Raw genomic sequence first — 23,355 nt, forward strand, 5'->3', positions numbered from 1 at the left:
ATTTCTTGCTCCAAAATATTTTTTCCTCTAAAACCTAGGTGCATCTTATAGTCTGAAAAATACAGTAATTGTTCATAGAAACGTAGCTCTTGTCATTATATTAGTCATATTTTTTTATCTTTTTAAAAACTGTTGTTCAAGTACAGTTCTCTGCCTTTTGCTACCATCCTAGCCCACCACCCCACCCAGCCCTTCCCACCTCCCTCCCTGATCTTTTGTTTTTTCTTTTTAAGAAGACTCTTTAACATTTATTGTAATACTGGTTTAGTGTTGAGGAACTCCTTCAGTTTCTCCTTGTCTGGGAAGCCCTATATCTGTCTTTCAATTCTGATTGATAGGTTTCCTGGGTAGAGCAATCTCAGTTGTAGTTCCTTGCTTTAAATCACTGTAAATATTTTGTTCAAGTCTTTCTGGCCTGCAAAGTTTTTGTTGAGAAATGAGCAGACAGTCTTATGGGGAGGTCTCTTGTAGCTTACTCACTGCTTTTCTCTTGCTGCTTTTAAGATTCTCTCTTTGTCCTTAATCTTTGGCATTTTAATTATGAGATGTCTTGCTGGGGCCTATTGGGTTCATCTTGTTTGGGAATCTCTGTGCTTCCTGGACTTGTACGTCTATTTCTTTTATAATTTAGGGAAGTTTTCTGTCATTACTTTTTCAAATACTTCTCCATTTTTTCACTCTTCTTCTGGCATGCCTATGATGCAAATGTTGATATATGTGAAGGTGTCTCAGAGGCTCTTTACACTATCTTTTGATTCTTTTTCTTTTTCCTGTTCTGATAGGGTGGTTTTTTCCAGATTGCTTATTTGATTCTCAGCTTCATCCACTCTACTATTGATTTCCTGTAAATTGTCCTTTATTTCAATTACTGTATATTTTGTTTCTGACTGGATCTTTTTTATGTTTTTGAGGTCCTAAGTGCCTTAAGCATTTTTATATCCTGTGTTTTGAACTCTGCATCTGATAGATTGCTTGACTCTATTTGTTTAGTTCTTTTTCTATAGTTTTGTTCTGTTCTTTCATGTGGGCCACATTTTTTTTGTCTCCAGGTGTTTGTTTCAGTGTATTAGGTAAAGCTCCTACATCTCCCAGACTTGATATAGTGGCCTAATATAATGGGTGTCCTGTAGGGTCCAGCGGCACAGCCCTCCCTATCATCCAAGCTGGGTACTTAAGGTGTGCTCACAGTGTGGGCCGTGTATACTCTCCTGTTGTAGTTGAGTCTTGATTGCTATTGAAATGTCCAAGATCATCCACCATGATTACTGTTGAAACATCCAAGATCAGCCATCATATATGTTCTGTATGGGGTCACAAAGCATAATCTCCGAAGTCATATGCAGATGGCTGCTACTTGTATTAGGCTTAAAGGTGCCCAGACAGGGCCAAGCTGTGAAGCAAGTTCCAGGCCTGGGGCAATTTAGTGAGAGGTACAGGGCTTGCTGAAGCCAGGTGTTGCTTGTTTTAGAGAATTTAGGAAAATCTGATGCATAGGCCAAGACAAGCCATCCGTATGAAAAGGCCACTGGAAACAGTCTGGGTGGGCCTGAAAGTTGGGTGGCACAGGGCCTCAGGGAATCACTAGGGTGGGGGAAACAGCATTGGCCAGCTAGATAGATGGAATCTGAGATATTATGGCTACCTGCTGGCTCTGTAGTTCTGTGTGGGAAGGGCTCAGTAAAGAAACAATAGCCTCTGCCATCACTTCTGTCTGGGAGAAAGCTACCCCATAGCTCTCTCTGATGCCAGACAATTCAGTTCCTCCCTATATGTCTCTGATGCCTTTCAATCTGCTGCCTGAGCACTGGTGTTCAGAGGGAATGAGTCCAAGTAGATGTGTGTGCAGGCCCTTTAAGAGGAATTGCCTGGGATTCCAGAAGTTTATGTCTTCCACAGCCTTTATTCCTGCTGGTTTTTATAGCCAGAAGTTGTGGGGACTTATCTTCCTAGCACTGGAACTGTGGGCTGGGGATCCTAGTATGAGGCTGGGACCCTTCACTCCTGAGCTATATCTCCCCATTTTTATGTGCCACACATGGGTTATGAGACTATCCTATTCCACATCTCTCTGCCTCTTCTACTAGTCTCAATGTACTTTCTTTAATTCCATAATTTATGACTTCCATTCAGCTCAATTTTTGATGGTTCTGAAGATGGTGGTTCTATAGTTTAACTGTAATTTTGATGTGGTTGTGTGAGGAGATAGCCTTGTTGACCTGTGCTGCCATCTTTCTGACTATTTTATAGTTTCTGTGTCTCTTTTTATACTGTTGAAGTTCTCACTAAGTTCCATGAGCATCCTTAGTAACCATTATTTTGAACTCTGTATATGGTAGTTAGCTTGTCCCTATTAAGTTCTTTTCTGGAGAGTTCTCTTGTTCTTTGATTGGGGACTTGTTTCTTTGTTTCCCTGTTTGAGCTGACTCATTGTGTTTGTTTCAATGCATTAGGTCAATCTGCTTTGTCTCCCTGACTTGGTAGAGTGGCCTTATGTATTAGGTGTCCTGTATGGCCCAGGGAAACAGCCTCCCTGGTCACCTGAGCTGGGTTCTCCAGGTATAACCCCCTTGTGGGCTGTGTGGACTGTCTTGTTGTAGTTGAGCCTTGACTATTGTTGGCACATCAATGGACGGGATTGTCCCACCAGACCTATAAACTGTCAATACTGGCCTTGACTACAGCAGAGGAGCTGCTGAGCATGGGGCCAATCCCATGAAGCAGAACTTGTTTCAGCAGGGTTCTGATGCCTGCCAAGTCTAACTGTTGAGCATTGGGTCCAAATTAGTATAAAGCTGGCCACTGGGTGCACTGGCTGTGGGGCCTTCCATAGGATGCACTCCAAGGTCACCTGCTACCTGTGCCCTGCCTGGGGCGGTTGGTATGAGCTACAGAGTGATTTGCCAATGCTTGTTACTTGTGCTGGACTTGGAGGTGCCTTGAGGAGGTTAAGCTGCCAACTGAGGCCAGCTGCCACTAGTGCTGGGCTTAGGGCTGTTGAGCAAGAGATACAGGGCATTCTGAGTCCAGATGCCATAGTATGAGATTTGTGAACCACTGAGAGATTTTTAAAAAGTCCCCAGCAAGAGCCAAGACAATATATTTATATGGAAAAGCCACTGGAAGCTCCTTGGGTAGGCCTGTAATTTGGGTCCTATAGGGTCCCAGAATCACCAGGGTAGATCAGACTGTTGGGCAGATTGATGGAGACTCAGATGTGATACCTACAGGCTGAGTGGGGGGAGAGCTCACAAAGGAACATTTCTGCCAGTACTTTTGTCTGGAAGAAAGCTGCTCCTCCAGGCCTCACCCCGGAGCCTGACAATTCAGGCTCCTCCCTATATGTCCCTATTGATTTTCCACCTGCCGCCCAGTGCTGGAACTCACAGCAAATGGATTGGTCTGAAATTAAGATCATTCTTGAGCCCTTTAAGAACACCTGGGAATCCAGAAGCCCTTCGTCTCACTTGGTCCCTAAGTCACAATCCCTGCTGGCTTTTAGAGCCAGGAGTATAGGGACTTCTCTTCCTGACCCTGGAACTGGATTCCTGGGGTACCTGGTGTGGGGTTGGGACCCCAGGCTCCTCAAGAGTAACTTCTGCAGCTGAGATTTTCTCCTGATTTTCAGTTGTCATGTGTGTGGGAACTAGCTCAGTTCAATTCTCTGACCCTTTTACTGATTTTGACTTGGCTTGTCTATATCCTTAGTTATAGCACTTTTGTTCAGCTAGATTTCACACATATCTGAATATAGGTTGTTCTGTAGTTTAGTGTAATTTTGATGTGATCCTGAGAGGGCAGTGGTACCACATTTACCAACTTCACTATGTTGACCTGAAGCTTCTGATGACTGTTCTTTAATACATGCTTGATAGGCTTAATAGAAAACAAAAGTTAATATACTTTAATAATAACAAGATTTAAGATACTTCAAAAATTATATTTCATACATGTGATGGAATAGTGTTCAGCCTCAAAAAGGAAGGAAATTTGGGTAACTCTTAAAATATGGATGAACCTTGAAAACCATTGTGCTATGCTTTTGTGAGCCCATCACAAAGAGACAGATACTGTTTTATTCCACTTATATGATGTACCTAGAATAGTCAGATTCCTAGAAATAGAATGGTGGATGGTGGTTGCCAAGGGCCAGTGGTAGTTAATTGTTTCATGAGCATAGAGTTTAATTTTTGCAAGAATTATGTTCTCTAGATAAATGGCAGTGATGGTTGTACAACAGTGTGAATATACAGTCACAACTCATTGTTCATTGACTTCAGAACTCATCAAACCCTGTACTTGTTGCATTTTGACGAGAAAAAATGTTTAGCACTCAGTGCTTGCTTGGGGCTCGTTACATTTTCTATAACTTGATGACTCACGACACTGCCCTGCAAGAGAAAATGCTCCATCACTCGAGGCTTGCTTGGTACTCATTGGTTTTGGCACTTGTCACAAGGTCCAGAACAAATTAGGAACGAGTACTGATGTACCACTGTACTTAATTCTGCTGAACTATACACTTAAGAATTGTTAAAATAGTAAATTTTATATTATATATATTTTACCACAATTAAAGTATTAAAATAGTGTATATCCCAACTTTGCAGGGAAGAGCTATTACCTCAACTTGTAAGATATCCCTTTAATATGTTATTTAGACTGGAAAATGTTATAGCCTAACTCAAATACCATTATTTTTAGGTATTGATAGATGGGAGTTGACTGAATAATATTCCTATATCATCCTAGAAGGATTTTATGAATGGAACATTTTTAAATAAAAAGGAATGTATCAGAGCCTGTGAAATGTCTCCTTGCATCCTAGTTTATTTTTCTACTGGTCCTTAACTATCCCCAAAGGTAAAACAAAATAAAATAGTTACCAATAAAGAAAAGTTCATACATTTTTAAAAACCTGCTTAATGAGAACTGATTTCACACTATAAAGTTACTTGGCTTTGTCCAAGGTCCCTCACAGAATGGCACAGCGATAAGGGCAAGATCATTCTCCCCAAGAAGATTTAGTTAAAGAAAAAAGTAGATGGAATTTTAAACTATGAAAATCCTTACATATAATGGTAACTAATGTTTTCCCAGTGTTAACATAAGAACCAGCAAGGAATCTTATTAAAAATCAAGATTTCGCCCTGGCTGGTGTAGCTCAGTGGATTCAGTGCAGGCCTGCGAACCAGACAATCGCGGTTCGATTCCCAGTCAGGGCACATGCTTGGGTTGCAGGCCAGTTTCCAGCAGGAGCCAGTTCCCTGCAGGGGATGCACGAGAAGCAACCATACATTGATGTTTCCTTCCTCTCTCCTTCCCTTCCCCTCTAAAGATGAATAAATAAAATATTTTTTTAAAAAAATCAAGATTTCTAGTCCCTTCCTTAGGAAGTGTGTCTCAAACTGTAAATGCTATAAGAATTCAAGAAAAAAAATGGAAAAATAGAGTTTTGTGATGGCAATTGGGAATTAACATGTCTTAATAAAGTATAGAAATTAATGATATCATCATCGCTGCCACAGTAGTAATAATATTGTAAACTACATACTGGGAAGTGAAATAACTTTTAAAAATACTTATAGATTTATAGTCACTTTTTTCTAAGACTACAATATTAGCATTTCTAACTTGAACATATCTTAGAAATTATCTAATTCACCTCCCTAAGAGCTAGAGAAATAAATCTGGTATGCAATGGCACTATCTTCCCTGGTTAAACAGTTTTACTTTTTCACAATGTTTTTCGAAAATAATCAAATCTCTGGCAAAACTTACCAACATTTTTCCACATTTGCTTTATCTCTGTCTATACTACACAGACACACACTTTGAGGGGCAGTGTGCAGAGAACAATTGGAAAGTAAGTTGCAGGCACTCACACCTAAGTATTTCAGTAATTTTCATCTAAGAACTAGGCTCCTCTTTTACCTAATCCCAATACCATTATTATGCCTAGGAAGTAAGTAGTATTTCAGTAATATCATACAATATAAAGCCCATATTTGTATTTTCTCTGTTGTCCTAAATTGTCTCTTATAGTTTGTTTCGTCTTTCTTTAGGATCCAAACAGATGTTGATGTATTACGTGTGATTGTTATGACTTATTTCAATCTAGAATGTGTTTCATTTTTTGTTTATGAGATTGCTCCTTTTTGAGGAGTTCAGGCTAGTTGTCTTGTAGTACATTCTGTATTTTTCTTTTTTTTTTTTAAGATTTTATTTATTAGGGGAAGGGGAGGAGAAAGAGAGGGAGAGAAACATGAGTGGTTGCCTCTTATGCACCCCTTGCTGGGGACCTGGCCTGCAACCCAGGCATGTGCCCTGATGGGAATCAAGTCGTGACCCTTTGGTTTTCAGGCCCACTGAGCTACCCCAGCAAGGCTACATTCTGTATTTTTCTGATGATTTCTTCATGATTAGATTAAATAATCTTAGCAGGAATATTATATTTGTGAAACTTTACAATTTCTATAGCATCCCACTTACTGTTCCACTGTTCATCATGCCATGTTAGATCTCTTGGTTAAGGTGGTGTCTATCAGATCTCTTCTCTATAAAGACATTTTTCATATTGTAATTAGTAAATAAATTATGGGGTTCTTTTTGAGGCTGCGACCTATTCTCCAGTCTCTTTTATCTAACATTTTAAAATCCATTATGATCCTTGCCTAAGTTAGGAATTTCATTGTTAGTTGCAAACTGGTAACTTTCTAATTCTGTCATTACTTTAATATTCATTACCTGATATTTTTTTTGTGAAGGTGAGCTTGTACTTCCCCTTTTCACTTTGTTTTGAATATCACAGGGACTCAGGCATTCAAAAAATTATAATATAATCTATTACCATCATTTTGTGGAGAAATGCTCAAATTTCCCTGATTTTCCACAAGAGTCCCTTTAAGCTGAGTCTTGTTTCCTTTGACATGACCTCATTCGTCTTTAAGGATTACCCTGCTTTCTGCCACAGGAAGTGTCATTCACCCTGGGTTTTTTCTTTTTGTTTTTACTTGCTGCTTGTTTATCTGTTTTACCTTATTCTTCAGGTGTGGAATAAATTATTTTACCCAAGAAACTTTGGTTCTATTAATGGAGATTATTATTTAGAAATCAGAATATGGGTATTTCATATGTTGTTTGCTGGTAGGATGTCATTGTTACTGTAGTTTCATTACTTTCAGGCCCTAGAAATAAGTATATACAGGGTTGGGCAAAAGTATATTTACATTTATGAATACGTAAAACACAGAGTTTATTCGTTGTTTTTTTTTCTTAATCCTCACCTGAGAACATGCTTACTGATTTTTAGAGAGAGACAGAGGGAGAGAAAGAGGGAAAGAAATGCCTGTGTGAGAGCAAAATGTCATTCGGTTTGCCTGTCATACGTGCCCAGACTGGGGACCAAACCCAAAACCTAGGTATGTGCCCTGAGTGCGAATGAAGCCTGTGTCCATTTAGTTTACAGAACGGTGCTCCAACCAACTGAGCCACACCAACCAGTGCACAGAGTTTATTCTTGTATTATTATTTATTGATTATTGCATTATTTTCCATATGAGCAACTGTAAACCTGCTCTTGTCCCACCTTATATATGTATGCACATGCATGTGTTAATTATCTATTACTGTGTAACAAATCACCACAATCTTAGCAGCTTAAAACATCACTCATTTATTATCTCAGATTCCATGGAATTTCAAGAGTCTAGGCATTTCTCCTCTGTCTCACAACCCTGAAAAATGAAGCTATCAGCCAGGTCTTTGATCTTATGTGAGGCTTGCAGTTCTGTGCCAAGCTTGTATTCATTTTCCTAGATTTGCAAACCTCAGTGGTGACTTGCTTTTTCAGGTCCCTGAGCTCAGGGAAAACCTAAACTTTTATTGAAAAATAATTCATATACCACACAGCTTATCTATTTAAAGCATACAATTCAGTGACTTTTAATGTGTTCACAGATTTGAACATCTCTCACCAACCAGGTTTAGAACATTACATTATCCAAAAAAGAAACCCATCATCCTGTAGTGATCATCTACTAATTTCTTTACCAAACCACACCCTACCCCTTCAGACTTAGGCAACCATTCATCTGTTTCTTATTTCTATAGATTTACCTATTGTGGACATTTTATATATGGAACTATATAATATATAGTTCTTTGTGACTGATTTATTTCTCTTTGCTTATTGTTGCCAGTGTTAGCATGTATCATTTCTTTTTATAATTGGCCAGATCTTCATTGAGGATATACCACATACTACATTGTCTTTATACATTCATCAATTGATGGACACTTGGTTTATCTCCACTTTTGGCTATCATTAACTTTTGGCTATAAAAATTTGTATACATCCACATTTTGTGGGGTTTTTTTGTGATTATGTAATATCTGAGTATAGGCATACCTTGTTCTATTGCACTTCACAGATGTGGCTTTTTTTAAAACACGTTGAAGGCAAGAACTTCAACCAGCAAAAAGATTACAGTTTGCTTCATTGGAATACTTGCTTTATTGCAGTGTTCTGGAGCTGAACCCACAATATCTCCACAGTATGCCTATATATAGATTTATCATAGTGTATCTAACCAGCCTACTGTGGGAAGGGCATTTCATTTGTTTGTAATATTTGCTATTATAAATTATGCCCAATGAATAAGCCTACTCATAAGTTGTTTGATATTTTGAAGATGTAACTTCTGGGTAAGTTCCTCCAAGTGAAATTACTGGGTTAAATAGTAAGTGCATATGTAGCTTTGTAATTAATGCCAAATTATGCTTCACTGGCCAGTACTCAATCCACTGAGCTACACCAGTCAGGGATCATCTGATATTTTTAAGAGTTTCTTATATGTTAAGGAGGTTTGCCCTTATCTGTGCTTTAAGTCGCAAATATATTTTGTTAATTTGTCATTTGTCTTTGTGCTTATTGGCCATGTATCTGTTGTTATTGACTGTGGGTGCTATGTTTATTGTGTTAAAGTGTGTACTGTGTTTAACACTATTGCTTTGTAGTAAATTTAAAATCAGGAAATATGATAACTCTAACTTGGAATACTTATACATATACATATACATACACACACACCATATCTTCCTTATCCATGCATTGTTGACAACAACCTATATTGTCAACATAGGTTGTTTCCATGTCTTGTCTGTTGTAAGTAATGAACAGGGATGTGCAGAAACCTTTTTGAGTTAGTGTTTTTCTTCGAATAAGTTCTGAGAAGTGGAATTGTTAGATCATATGGTACTTTTGTTTATTCTTTTGAGAAACCTCCATATGGTTCCTTTTTTTTATTTTATTGATTTACTTTTTATCTTGAGAGAGAAAGAAACATCAACTTACCATTCCACTTATCCATGCACTCATTGGTTGATTTTTGTATGTGCTTTGACCAGGGATCAAACTCACAACCTTGGCACATTGGGATGACACTCCAACCAAATGTGCTACGCCGCCAGGGCCCTCTCTACAGTGTATTCACCACTTTACATTTCCTCCAATATTGCACAAAAACTCCCTTTTCTCCACCTCACCAACCCTTATTATTTCTTGTCTTTTTAATAATGGCCATTCTAACAGATGTGAGGTGCTATCTCATTGTGATTTTGATTTGCATTTCCCCAGTGATAGAGATGTGGAGCACCATTTCATGTACTGGTTGACATTCTGTATATCTTCCTTGGAAAGATGTCCTTTAAGATCCTCTGCCCATTTTTTAATCAAATTGTTTGTCTTATCAAGTTATATGAGTTCTTTATTTTGGTTATTAAACCTTTATCAGATATTATTTGCATATATTTCCTCCCATTCAGTTGTTTGCTGTTTCATTTTCTTGGTGGTTTCCTTCGCTTTGTAGAAACTTTTTAGTCTGATGTTGTCCCACTTGTTTATTTTTGCTTTTTTTGCTTCTGGAGTCAAACAGAAAAAATCATCACCAAGACGAATGTCAGGGAACTTTACCCTCTATGTTTTTTTCTAGGAGTTTTATGGTTTCAGATCTTATGTTCAACTTTTTATTCTATTTGAAGTTGATTTTTGTATATATTAAAAGATCTATGCTAAATTTCTTTTTCTTCTGAATCCAGGTGAAAGGAATTACAAAAACAGGATTTCATTTCTTAAGATCACCTATAAATCCAACTACCATACTTTTCAGACTATAAGACACACTCCCCCTGCCCCAAATTTGGGAGAAATGATGGGGGTTTTTTTGTTCGTTTGTTTTTTTTAAAGATTTTAATTTATTTATCATTAGAGGGGAAGGGAAGGAGAGAAACATCAATGTATGGTTGCCTCTCGTGAGTCCCCCGCTGGGAATTGGCCTGCAACCCAGGCATGTGCCCTGACTGGAAATCGAACCCCGATCGTGTGAGGAATGATGGTTTTTAATGCTGCTTTTTGAGTTCTGTTTACATTTACATTGGTGAAATATTATGTTACTTATGTTATTAAATATTATACTACATTTATTGCTTCAAAATTTTTTTTCTATTTTCCTCCTCCTAAACCTAGGTGCATCTTATGGTCTGAAAAAATACAGTAATTTTTTTCTTTCACTACTCCTATAACATACCATTCATTGTCTCTTATTTCATAGTTTTTATATCTTAATGACTGTTAACATAGGTAGCAAGGTTTGTAAATGAATGGCATTATGACAAGTGTTTCTTTTGAATTTTTAGGTCTTTAAAGATTTTTCTTTGATGAAAACTCTCTGCCTGACTTTGTTTTATGTTGTAATGTTTTTCCATTTTGCCTTTAGCTGCTGTAACAAAGATTGTACAATTGTCACGATTTGAGTGGCTGTCTATTAGCTGAAAATAAATATAGGTTACTGGGGATAGGATTTCATTTGCATTTTTAATTTCAACTACACTTGGGAAACTGCTTTTGTCACCAAAGTGACTTGTAATTTTAGTACATGTTCTAATCTGTGGGTTATTCCCAAGTTGTTTCTCACCCACTTACTATAAACATTATCTAGCTAATTCCCTAGTGTTTAGAACTTAATTTTATGAGTCATTTCTGTAATCAACCAACAATAAAAATGAACTTAATCTTAATGAAGTTTATTTTTAAAAAAAAGACTAGCAACATTATATATATATATATATATATATATATATATACACACACACACACACACACACACACATATACATATACATATATATCTGTATATGTATATATATATACATACATATACATATATTCCAGAAGTTTTGCAAGCAAATTCAGGCTTTTAAAGAAGTACTCTTCATATGAAAAATATAATAAATCAACTTCAGTGAAACAGACACACACACACAAGAGTACCAAGTTTACATTTGTCTGTTCTAGGTAGGAAAAAGTTTTTCTCAGATGATTATATTCACAAAGATTATAATATCACATCTCTGTTATTAGCATTGCAAAATTAGGGAGAGAATTGTTAGAGAGTCACTAATTTATCCATAATGGCTGTCATGCTAGGTGTTGAGTTTCATTTTCACAGTCCCTCTTTGTAGTTCCCTTTACCTCTAAGGTGGAAATTTTACTCCACAAATTTTTTAGTGATTTTCTGATTCACTATCATTAAATTTGATGTTTATATGACCAGTTTTGTTTATATATATTTAATATACAATATTAATAAATACCCTGAGGTCTTGTGTTTTATTAATACAATGAGAACAAAGGCCTCAGAATCAGGTTTTGCGTAGAAGCATTTATAAAAGTTTTAACTTACTTTTTTTTCTTTTTTTTAAATATATTTTATTGATTATACCATTACAGTTGTTCTATTCCCCACCTTTCATTCCCCTCCCCCCGCACACTCCCTCCCCCACCATTCTCCCCCCTTAGTTTATAACCATGTGTCTCAAGTTCTTTAGATTCTATATTTCCCATACTATTCTTGCCCTCCTCCCTGTCTATTTTCTACCTGCTGTCTATGCTATTTTTTGTACCTTCTCCCCCCTTCTCCTCCCACTCCCCTGTTGCTAACCCTCCATGTGATATCCATTTCTATGGTTCCACTCCTGATCTAGCTGTCCTCTTGGTTTGCTTTTGTTTTAGGTGTGGTATTTAATAACTGTGAGTTTGCTGTCCTTTCATTGTTCATATTTTTTATCTTCTTTTTCTTAGGTACGTCCCTTCAGCATTTCATATAATAAGGGCTTGGTGATGATGAACTCCTTGAATTTGATCTTATCTGAGAAGCACTTTATCTGTCCTTCCATTCTAAATGAAAGTTTTTCTGGATAAAGCAATCTTGGCTGTAGGTCTTTGGATTTCATGACTTGGGATACTTCTTTCCAGCCCCTTCTTGCCTGTAAGGTCTCTTTTGAGAAATCCGCTGACAGTCTGATGGGTACTCCTTTGTGGGTGACTGTCCCCTTATCTCTTGCTGCTTCTAGGATTCTTTCCTTCATTTTAGTCTTGGCTAATGTAATTATGATGTGCCTTGGTGTGTTCCTTCTTAGGTCCAACTTCTTTGGCACTCTCTGAGCTTCCTGGATTTCCTGCAAGTCTATTTCCTTTGCCAGACTGGGGAAGTTCTCCTTTATTATTTGTTCAAATAAGTTTTCCACTCGTGGCTGTTTCTTTTCCCCTTCTGGTACCCCTATAATCCGGATGTTGGAACGTTTAAAGATGTCTTGGACGTTCCTAAGCCTCTCCTCATTTTTTTGAATTCTCATTTCTTCATTCCTTTCTGGTCGGATGTTTCGTTCTTCCTTCTGGTCCATTCCATTGATTTGAGTTTCCTTTCCATCGCTATTGGATTCCTGGACATCTCCCTTCATTTCAATTAGTTTAGCCTTCATATGTTCCTCTAATTTGTGACTATAATCAACCAGTTCTGTGAGCATCCTGATAAACAGTGTCTTGAATTGTGCTTCTGAGAGGCTGGCAATTTCTCGTTCGCTGAGAGTTATCGGCTCTGGGACTTTGAGTTCTTCTTGCGCCATCTTTTGGGCTGTTCGTGCCTGTTCAGTAGCAGGATCAGAGCCCTAAGGTGTTCACCAGAGCAGGGGAACTAAGTCGCTGGGTTGTGACGCTGTATGTGGGGGCGGGGTCAAAGAGGGACTATGGCATCCCGTCTGCCGCCTGCCGCCGCGGCCCTCACCGGTGCCGCAGCTGCTGCTGTCACCAGGCCCATGTGTTTCATCCCACTCCATGCGAGTGTGCCACCGCCGTCAGCCCTTGCCCCCTGGGGCCTGCGTGGTCCGTCTCACTGTGCGCGAATGTGCGACCGCGGTCAGTCTGCCCCGCACCCCAACTGGTTCCCGTCTGCCTGCGCGCCTAGGTCGGTGGACCTGTCCTGTCTGACCCTGCTCTCTGCTGTCTCCACCCCTCTTACCGTCCCCTTTGAACAGTTAGATGTAGTCGGACTTCCGTATAATTCAATTTTCTGTCCTTTGGCTGTGTCTTTGTTTCTCCATACCTTTGTTGTATTCAAACTTGGTTGTGGGAGAAGGCACAGTGTTTCCACCTATGCCTCCATCTTGGCAGAAGTAGTTTTAACTTACTTTTATGTGTCAAAAGTATAGTATTGCCCTTATCAATTCACCTGTGAACACCAGGAACCCAAAGCCTTTCAACTTACCTCCAAGTTTCACATTGGAACACCAGTAACTGTGTTGGAATCCCCTTTCTCTAAACTCCCCAGATTTGTTATTGTTCCTGACCTGCTAAGAAGTGACATTACTTACTCCCTTTATTATAGGATTTTAAAGCCATAGAACAGATAGCAGTCCAGTTTCCTAAGAGGACTTTACAGTTACCATTTACATTTGTGAAATGTACTTCTTTTGCATATTAGTGATCTTGTCATATAAAATGAAATGACATTCTTTATGGTTTCCAGTTTGGTTTATCCAGTAATATATATTACCGAGCCTCCAGAATTAACTACTACATGGTCATAAAAATTTTGGAACTATGAGATAATAGAAAATATACATTATATTGCTTTCTAAAAGTTTCTAAAGTGTTCTAAGTGACAAGAACACTAGGGGCATCTCTTAATTTTTTTAATTTTAATTGTATCAGTGTATTGCTGATTTTGGTCTTCCCCTTAGTTCCTATATAAAAATAATGAGTTTCTCAGTAACAGGTGCAATAGCTTTTAAAGAGAACTTGGGCAAAATATAATGGAAACCATAAGTAACCAGAAAGTAAATGAAGCAAAATTGTGTAGTATGATGTTTGCCGAAAAGTAATATCTTTCCATAAAGTTTCAGATTCTTTTTTTAAAGATTCTATTTACTTAGTATTTTTTATATTTTTTCATTTTTAGAGAAAAGAGAAAAGAGGAAGGGAGAGGAAGAGAAATATTAATGTGTGAGAGACTCATCAGTTACCTCTTTCATGCCCCGAACTAGGGATCTGGCCCACAACCCAGGCATGTGCCCTGACATAGAATCGGACTGGCAACCTCTTGGTTCCCAGGCCAGTGCTCAATCCACTAAGCCACATCAGCCAGGGCTGGTTTTATTTTTTAACAATATCTTTCAGGTGATTCATTTTCTCACGTTCATGGGCAAATTCTTCTTAACTGTCAGTCCATTTGAGTCAGCCAACCATATCATTTTCATAGCTTTCTTCTTTGGTAAATCTTGTTTTTTCATGGCCATATCAGTCAGGTGTACAATCCCTGAGGCAGCCTCACCAGCTCCGTGAAATAGTATTGTTGACCAGACAGTTTGTTCTTGGTTATGTTCTTGGTTATATTCTTGTCTTGCAAGGACACCTGCAGCTACAACAGATGCTGTTCCTTTAGTAACATCATTGAACATGCAGTACTGATTTGATACTTGTTGAGAAGACAAAATGCATTTATATTGGTGAAATCTTCAAATTGAATAACACAGTTCATGCCATACTTGGAAGAAACTATCTCCATGAATTCATCCTAAAAGGCATCATATTCAGGACCTCCCACTCTTCTCTGCCATCATCCAATGTACAATGGATCTTTAACTCCTCATTTAATCTTTTCACATCCAGAGTGACGGAGACATTCTTGAGGATCCATCCCTTCACAAGCTATATACAGAACCAGCTTACCCATAGGGATACCCATTCCATTACAGCCAAAGTCTCCCAAGCCAAGAATATGCTCTCTATTGGTGAACACAGTAGCCTTGATGATACCTTCTGGCCATGCAGTAAAAAGTTGAAGCAATATGTCCTTTATCATGGATACTAATAAATAGTCCTCTTGAGCCCTGGCTGGTGTAGCTCAGTGGATTGAGCGCGGGCCTGCAAACCAGACAGTCGCGGTTCGATTCCCAGTCAGGGCACATGCCTGGGTTGCAGGCCAATTCCCGGCAGGGGCCAGTTCCCAGCAGGGGATGCATGAGAAGCAACCATACATTGATGTTTATCTTCCTCTCTTCTTCCCTTCCCCTCTAAAGATAAATAAATAAATATTTTATAAAAAAAAATAGTCCTCTTGGCTTCTGAAATGCTAAACTATAGATCTGTCAAGCCAGATCCACAGTGAATTTGGCATGAATTTCTCAATATCAGACCTTAGTAGTCTATACAAGAGCTTGTCATTTTTATTTTGAAGATCCATTAACAGAGGATACCTGTCAAAATCAGAATTCAGATGCTCAAAATTTTTAATTACTCTAAAAACCTAGATACCATGACTGATGAAGCAGGATGACAACAATCCATGAATATTCCATTGTTGCCTCTCTTCCAGGTTAAAAGCCAAGTTCTTATTGAAGTGGAGGTTCTGCTTCACATGTCTTGGTAACAGTGGTGGGTGTGGTCACTGCAGGGGGGCTTCAAGCCCTGTGGTGGGTGTCAGGTGAGGTGGCGGGGTCTGGCCAGAGCCCTCTTGTTCTAATGTTTTTGAGCCTGTTTCTGTCACAGGACTCCTAAAATCCTTAGAAATTCCTAAGTGGCAAGAAAACTAGGAGCACCTTTTGTTTTAATGAGGTGACTTTGAGTCGGATCCTGGGTCAGGGCTGGTCACCAGAAGGATCAAGCCCTGATTAGAAGCTTGGAATTTTCAACCCAACTCCCCATTTTCCAGAGAGGATGAAGTTAATAATTGCTCATTCCTACATGAGGAATCCTTCAGAAAATCCCAATAATCCAAGGTTCAAAGAGATTCCATTTTAGTGAACAGTTAGAAATATGGGGAGAATGACATACCCAGAGAAGGCATGCAAGCTCCATGCCTCTTCCTTCATACCTTGCTTTACATAACTCTTCAGTCTGTATGTTCATCTGTATCCTTATCATATCCTTTAGTAAACTGGTAAACATAAGTAAGTGTTTCCCTTAAGTTTTGTGAGCTACCCTGGCAATTAATCAAACTTGAGGGAGAGGATCTTAGGAACCTCTGATTTTTAGCCAAATTCAACATGTTATGGGTAACCTGGGAACATACTACTTGTGATTGGTATCTGAAGTAGAGTAGGGATAGTCTTGTGGCATTAAGCCCTCATCCTAGGATCTGACACTAGGTACAGATAGTTTTAGAACTGAGTTAAATTGGAGGGCACCCAGATGGTGTCAAAGAGAATTGCTTGGGAGCAGGGGTAGGTAAACCTCCAAACATTTGGTGACCACAGTATCAGAAGTGAGTGAAAAAACTGGCCTGTTTCTCTAAACAAGAACATAAAAGGCACTTTACATTATATATAATACTCTTGAATAATTTTCTAGGTAGGCCAACTATTATGTGTCTTTTTTTTTTTAAGATTTTATTTATTTATTTTTAGGGAAGGGAAGGGAGGGAGAGGGAGAGAAACATTAATGTGTGGTTTCTACTTGATCGTCCCTTACTGGATACCTGGCCCACAGCGTAGGCATGTGTGTGCCCTGACTGGGAATTGAACTGGCAACCCTTTGGTTCGCAGTTAAGTGTTCAATCCCCTGAGCCACACTAGCCAGGACTAACGTTTATCTTTTTTTAAAATATAAATTGTATTAAGTTTTCATGTAGGCTTATAATCTATATTAAATACTTAGACAAGATATTTTTCTAAAGTTAAGACACTTGAAATAATAATAATACAGTTAAAGGTGTTTTATTTCAGTTTGTACAAGTGTAGCCTTTTAACTTGAGGAATTATAGAAAGAATAAGATTTTTAAAAGATCTTTATCATACATTTATTAAAAGCACAATTATTTCCCACAGTTAAATCAGTTCAGTCATAGCTAATTTTTAATTCACTGGTCTTTAGTTAAGCAATCTACTTTCACAGAATCAATTTGTTTTCTGGCTTAAAATGTCTTGAAAATTATAACTTTGTCCCATTTTTACAATCTGACAGGTGTCTGTTTGAGGTGAGGCTGTTAGCTAAAACAGGGAAATCTATACCTGTAAATCTATTTCAAGTAGTATCACTAGTCAAAAACAACTGCTGCAGTTTTTTACTAAGGCCATGTTAGTGTTTCTTCCAGCACTCTCAGTTTTTGCTTATAGCTGTGGCTTTTAGGCAATTGTATGATAAAAATCACAGTATGATAAAAAACCCATGCCTGGGTTGCAGGCTATATCCCCTAGTGTGGGATATGCTAGAGGCAACCATACATTGATGTTTCACTCCCTCTCTTTCTCTCTTCCTTCGCCATCTCTCTAAAATAAGTAAATAAAATCTTTAAAAAAATTAGAACCCACCTTTAGGCGATAAGAGTAAATGGCTTTTGTTAACGTATTATAATTACGAATAACATTATATGAATGGAAATGGAATAATTTTTAAATCATTCATAAAGATATAACCAAAAGTTAACTCAGAGAATGAAGGCATATTATAGAAATTGAAGGCACTAACAATTCTTCAGACCCTTCTAACACATCCAATAAAATGTGTGTTATGATTATCACCAACTGACAATGGTAATTAAACCCAGGGAAAAATACCATTCTTGATAAAGAAGGTGAAGTTTTGGTAGTTGTTCCAGCCTGGTATAGGAACATTAATACACTCACTTTTCTCCAACTTTAAAAGTACACAGTAGCTAGAACATACTCACATTAATAAAATATCACAAAAATAAAATATTACAAAAATTTTTAAAGTATTTTTTTTATTCTCACCTGAAGACATGCTCATTGATTCTAGAGAGAGGTTAAAGAAGGGAGACTAGAAGAGAAACATCCATGTTATTAACATTGATTGCTTGCCTCTTATTGGAAATCAAACCTACAGTCCTTCCATTTATGTGACAGTGCACCACCCAACTGAGCCACACAGGCTAGGGTAAATATTACTTAAATTTAGTTAACCTAAAGAAAGTCTTTTTGATTTGTGGAGTCTTCTAATATTGTGTGTTTGACAGACAGGGTAGCTGTTACAGTAGTGATGTGAGCATTAAATCTGGAACCTTCCAGAAGTCCCCTCATTCCCTATTTTATAAGGTATGGGAGCAAGCCCTTGTTGTGACTCAGCAGCTTCTGGTAAAGTTTTAACATAGTTTGAGTATAGAGAGTATAAGGCTTCTCTCTCACTCTTGTTCACTTGTTTGTTCTAAGTGATTTCTCCACAATATAGTTATAATTTGAGATTGGTCCTGAGAGTAGGTTAGTGTGGCTTCCATGTACTCCTCCACCATCTTCTGAAGAGAACAGTAATTATATAGGAGCTGAGCAAGAAACCAAGGTTTTCATTTTGAAACTTCTTACCAGTTAGTAAAATTAGGGGATAAGGCAAGTCACCTAATCTCATAGAGCATTTGTTTTCACATTTCTTCTTGCCTACTTCACAGGATTAATATAAATGATAATATGTGAAAGTACTTTATAAACTTTAGATTGTTAACAAAATACAAGGTAATCATGGTCAGATATGAAATTGAGATTTCTTCAGCAAAAGTGTTGGAGACTGCTGACAAGCCTCTTTCTATGGAAGTATTTAGTATCTATCCCCTAAAAAAATAGGCATTTAAGACTTAAATTGGCCCTGGATGGTGGCTTAGTAAATTGAGTACTGGTCTGTGAACCAGAAGGGTAGCCAGTTCAGTTCCCAATCAGGGCACATGTCTGAGCTGTGGTCCAGGTCCCTAGGTGGGGGCATGAAAGAGGTAACTGATGATTCTCTCACACATTGATGTTTCTCTCCCTCTTCCTCCCTCTCTCCTCTTCTCTCTAAAAATAAATGAGTAAAATCTTTTTTAAAATGCTCCTGATAGAATGGTCTGTTTTCTGCATATGACCACAGGAGAAAATGTTACTACCTCTGACTGTATGTGTGTGTGTGTTTTTTCTTAATCATAGCCCAAAGAGCCGATTGATTCAACTAAAGAAAGAGAAGCTGGAATACTCTCCAGGAGAGCATGAATATGGATTATTCCCAGCCCCCATTCATGTTGGTGAGTATTGGTATACACAATGTGTTGCTGAGAAAAAATGGTATTTCTTGAGTTTGGGTGAAATGCTTTTGCGTTATCGTTGTTATGTATCTGCAGTGTGGTTAAGCTCATTTCTTTACCATTTAATTTATACTTACTATGAAGGATTCTGCAAACTCTTTGCTATCTTGGAGTCAAAAGAGGCATAAATCTTACTCACTGGAGTTTCAATAAACAACACTTTATCTGTAGAAAGCCCCACTATTCATCAGTTCAGTTTCAAATGTTTTCTATGTCCAAATGAAGTAAGATGATTTATGGATCTGTAATAATCAAAGTAAGAAGTCCTGCTGCTTCTCCTGATCATTTATCTGCTTGAAAATTGAGCAAGATTTATCTTTCTTTTTTGAGGGGCGGGGGGAGAAAATGTCGAGACTTTGCTTCATATTTGGGTAATAGTACCTTCTAGAATCCTTCTATGAAGGATCCTTAACTTATCAGGTAAGAAAAAGTACCTAGAAGTCATTCTAAATTCTTCTGTTTTTGATGAACACCAGTCCATCTCCAAGTTTTATTATTTCCATTCTTGAAATACATCTTTTGAAATTCCATTGCCATCACTCAAGTCCAAACATACCAGTTTTACCTTTTGATTGGGCTACTGCAGTATGCAGTAGCCTTCTGTCAGATCTGTCGGCTTCCATTCTTGTTCCCTTCTAATCCATTCTCCACACAGTTATAAAGATAAATGATTTTATAACTTAATCAGATCAAACCATTCATTGGCTTAAACGTTCAGTGGCTGACCATTGGAGTTAAACTACAAACCCCTTATTTTGACTTTTAAGAATGACCTGGCCCCTCACTACACATCGATCCCTGTATTTCTCTTCCTGTCTTTTCCTTATTAGCTGTGTTATGTCTTGCTGATCATCTTTCAAATTGTAGAACAAAGCAAGCTTCTTTTCCACCAAGAAGATTGTTATGCTTATCATTCCCTTTTCCTGAAAATCTGTTCTTCAGACCCTTCTCATGAGTGGTTTCCTCTCTTCCTTTAAGGATGAGCTTAATGTCATTATCAGCCTAAATATCATTTTCTTTAAAATTGTTTGTTTTCCTGATTGTCCCACCAAAGAAGGCCCCTCCCTTTATTCTACATCACAGGACCCTGTTTTTCTTGTTTTAATCTATAATAACTATTTTTGTTTACTTATTTGTTATCTGTCTCCTACATTATATTATAAGCTCCACAAGTACAGGATAATTTGTCTTTGTTATTCTCCTTTGATTTCCCAGTGCGTAATACATAACAGAAGTTTATCAACTATTTGTTTGATAAATGAAAGAAAAGGAGGAGAAATTATATTAAATTGCTAAATATAGATGACAGTTTTTTCTCAAGAAGAACTTACTTGTGCAGTATGTCCTATGCTTTGTAGTGTTCTCTTCAACCGTGACTCTGGAGCTCTTCTCTGGGTTATGATTTGCTAATCCCCTTTTTCTCTCTAGAGGGACCAGCATCAGGAGGATATGTGAAGCAGCAAGTTTACATGAGTTTTGCAATAAAGATTAGTTACTGTGTATTGTGTGACTGGACAATGGTATAATGACAACATAGAGTTACAAGATTTAATTCTCAGTTAACTATGCTACTGTTCATTTAATGAAGATAAGTGTTAAGTTTTATATTTTGTAGGTGTATTGCCAAAAGTTTCTTGAAAGAAGCTTTTGCTTTTGTTTTGAGATCATATCAGTGGAAGCAGATTCTTAGCAGATTTAGCTATTTTCTAAAACCTGCTAATGATAAAAATAGGATTTGAAAATAAGAAGTAACTTAAAAGTCTTGTTAAAGGAAGACATACCCATTTTGGTCTTACTGGTTTTGTCTTGTTTAGGAAATTGCCTTAGATCTTGGATGAAACTCAAACTATTTAAGGGGATGTAGGAGTCAGTTAATTCCAAGGGAAACGGAGGGAATTAATGATACACGAATATTTCGGTCATGTCTCTGGCATGAATAATAGTTAAGAGATCCAGAATGGAAATTCCTTACTTAGAGGTTTTTGTCCCTGCATCCCCACTTTATCTCTCACTAAGACTAATTTGTACCCAGTGTTTTACAAAGTGATAAATCATGGTAAAACTTATCCAAATAATGGCTCTTTTTTTCCTGTGAAACGGGACTTTAAATTAGATTGTTACAGGATATAATTATTTTTCTGGAAAGTGCTATTGTGTTTTTCAAATAATTGTTTACGATAGGATAGGGAGAGTGGCCCCTGCATTGTTTCAAAGACATCACTTCCAATATCATAAACAAAGTGTATGACTTTGAGTCAGCCAGACCTATGTTTATCTCTGTCTTTGCTATACTAGTTATATAAACAAAACTAAATGCATCTGGGCTTCTACCTATGCAAGATGGAGGCATAGGTAGACACACTGTGACTCCTAGCACAATGAAAATAAGGCCAACAACAATTCGGAAAGAAAATAACAGCCAGAACTGACAGAAAATTGAACTGTATGGAAGTCAGACCACCAAGGAGATAAAATGGACACATCCAGACTGGTAGGTGGGGTGGAGTTGGGCTGCCGAGCAGAGGGGTCAGGGCAAAAAAAGCGGTGGCACTGGGTGCGTAAGGCATCCCGGTATGGGAGACAGCAGCAGGTAGACCCTGGGTGTGCAGGTGGCAACCGGCAGACCTAGAAAGGCAGGGATTATGAAGCAAAGCACTGCACACAATGCTGCTGGCTGACCGCTGGTCCCATACTTGCACGCAGATTAACTGGGTGAAACTGGAGAGCAAGACAGACTGAGCAACCCAGAGTTCCAGCACAGGGAAATAAAGCCTCAAAACACTGATTGAAAACACCTGTGCGGGGGTTGAGGCACCGAGAGACTCCCAGCCTCACAGGAGAGTTTGTTGGAGAGACCCACAGGGTCCTAGAACGTGCACAAGCCCACACAGGAATCAGCACCAGAAAAGCCCAGTTTGCTTGGGAGAAGCTGCGGAAGAGACTGAAGTCTGATAGAGAGTGGAGCAAGCGCCACTGTTCCCTCTTGGACCCCTCTCCCACATACTGCGTCACAACCCAGCAACATGGGTTGCACTGGTGAAGACCTAAGGCCCCGCCCCTCACTATATAACAGGAGCACCAAGACAAAAAATAAATGGCTCAAATGTAAGAATAGATCAAAGCCCCAGAAAAAATACAACTAAGTGATGAAGAGACAGCCAACCTATCAGATGCACGGTTCAAAGCACTGGTAATCAGGATGCTCACAGAATTGGTTGAATTTGATCACAAATTAGATGAAGAAATGAAGGCTACACTAAGTGAAATGAAGGAAAATACACAGGGAACCAATAGTGATGGGAAGAAAATTGGGACAAATCAGTGGAGTGGACCAGAGGAAGAAAGAAACAACCAAACTCAAAAGAATAAAGAAACAAGAATTCAAAAAGTGGGGAGAGGCTTAGGAACCTCCAGGACATCTTTAAACGTTCCAACATCCAAATAATAGGGGTGCCAGAAGGGGAAGAGGAAGAGCGACAAGTGGAACACTTATTTGAACAAATAATAAAGGAGAACTTTCCCATCTGGCAAAGGCAATAGTCTTCCAGGAAGTTCAGGAAGCTCAGAAAATCTCAAAGAAGTTGGACCCAAGGAGGAACACACCAAGGCATATCATAATTACGTGAGCCAAGATAAAAATGAAGGAGAGAGGCCCTGGCTGGCGTAGCTCAGTGGATTGAGCACAGGCCTGCGAACCAGAGGATCGAGGTTCGATTCCCAGTCAGGGCACGTGCCTGCGTTGCAGGCCAGTTCCCTGCAGGCCAACTCCCAGCAGGGGACGCATGAAAGGCAACCATACACTGATGTTTCTCTCCGTCTCTCCTTCCCCTCCAAAGATAAATAAATAAAATCTTTTTAAAAAATGAAGGAGAGAATCCTAGAAGCAGCAAGAGATAAGGGGACAGCCACCTACAAAGAAGTTCCCATCAGACTGTCAGCTGATTTCTCAAAAGAGACCTTA

The 23,355-nt window shown here is 38.4% G+C and overlaps 1 protein-coding gene and 1 pseudogene across 1 annotated transcript in view; one reads left to right on the top strand and one right to left on the bottom strand.

Moving 5' to 3' along the window:
• The window catches only part of ASH1L (ASH1 like histone lysine methyltransferase), a 233,916-nt gene that overhangs the window by 140,317 nt on the left and 70,244 nt on the right, over positions 1-23,355 (top strand). Inside the window, exon 7 of the mRNA XM_037050750.1 lies at positions 19,240-19,344. Coding sequence (XP_036906645.1) covers positions 19,240-19,344 — 105 coding nt within the window. The remainder of the gene's footprint in view (positions 1-19,239; positions 19,345-23,355) is intronic.
• LOC118990147 (NADP-dependent malic enzyme-like) lies at positions 14,492-15,575 on the bottom strand (annotated as a pseudogene).

This window comes from Sturnira hondurensis, unplaced genomic scaffold (genome assembly GCF_014824575.4).
Source record: "Sturnira hondurensis isolate 20B ecotype Veracruz unplaced genomic scaffold, ASM1482457v3 Scaffold0006829, whole genome shotgun sequence".
In the NCBI taxonomy this organism is placed as follows: Eukaryota; Metazoa; Chordata; class Mammalia; order Chiroptera; family Phyllostomidae; genus Sturnira; species Sturnira hondurensis.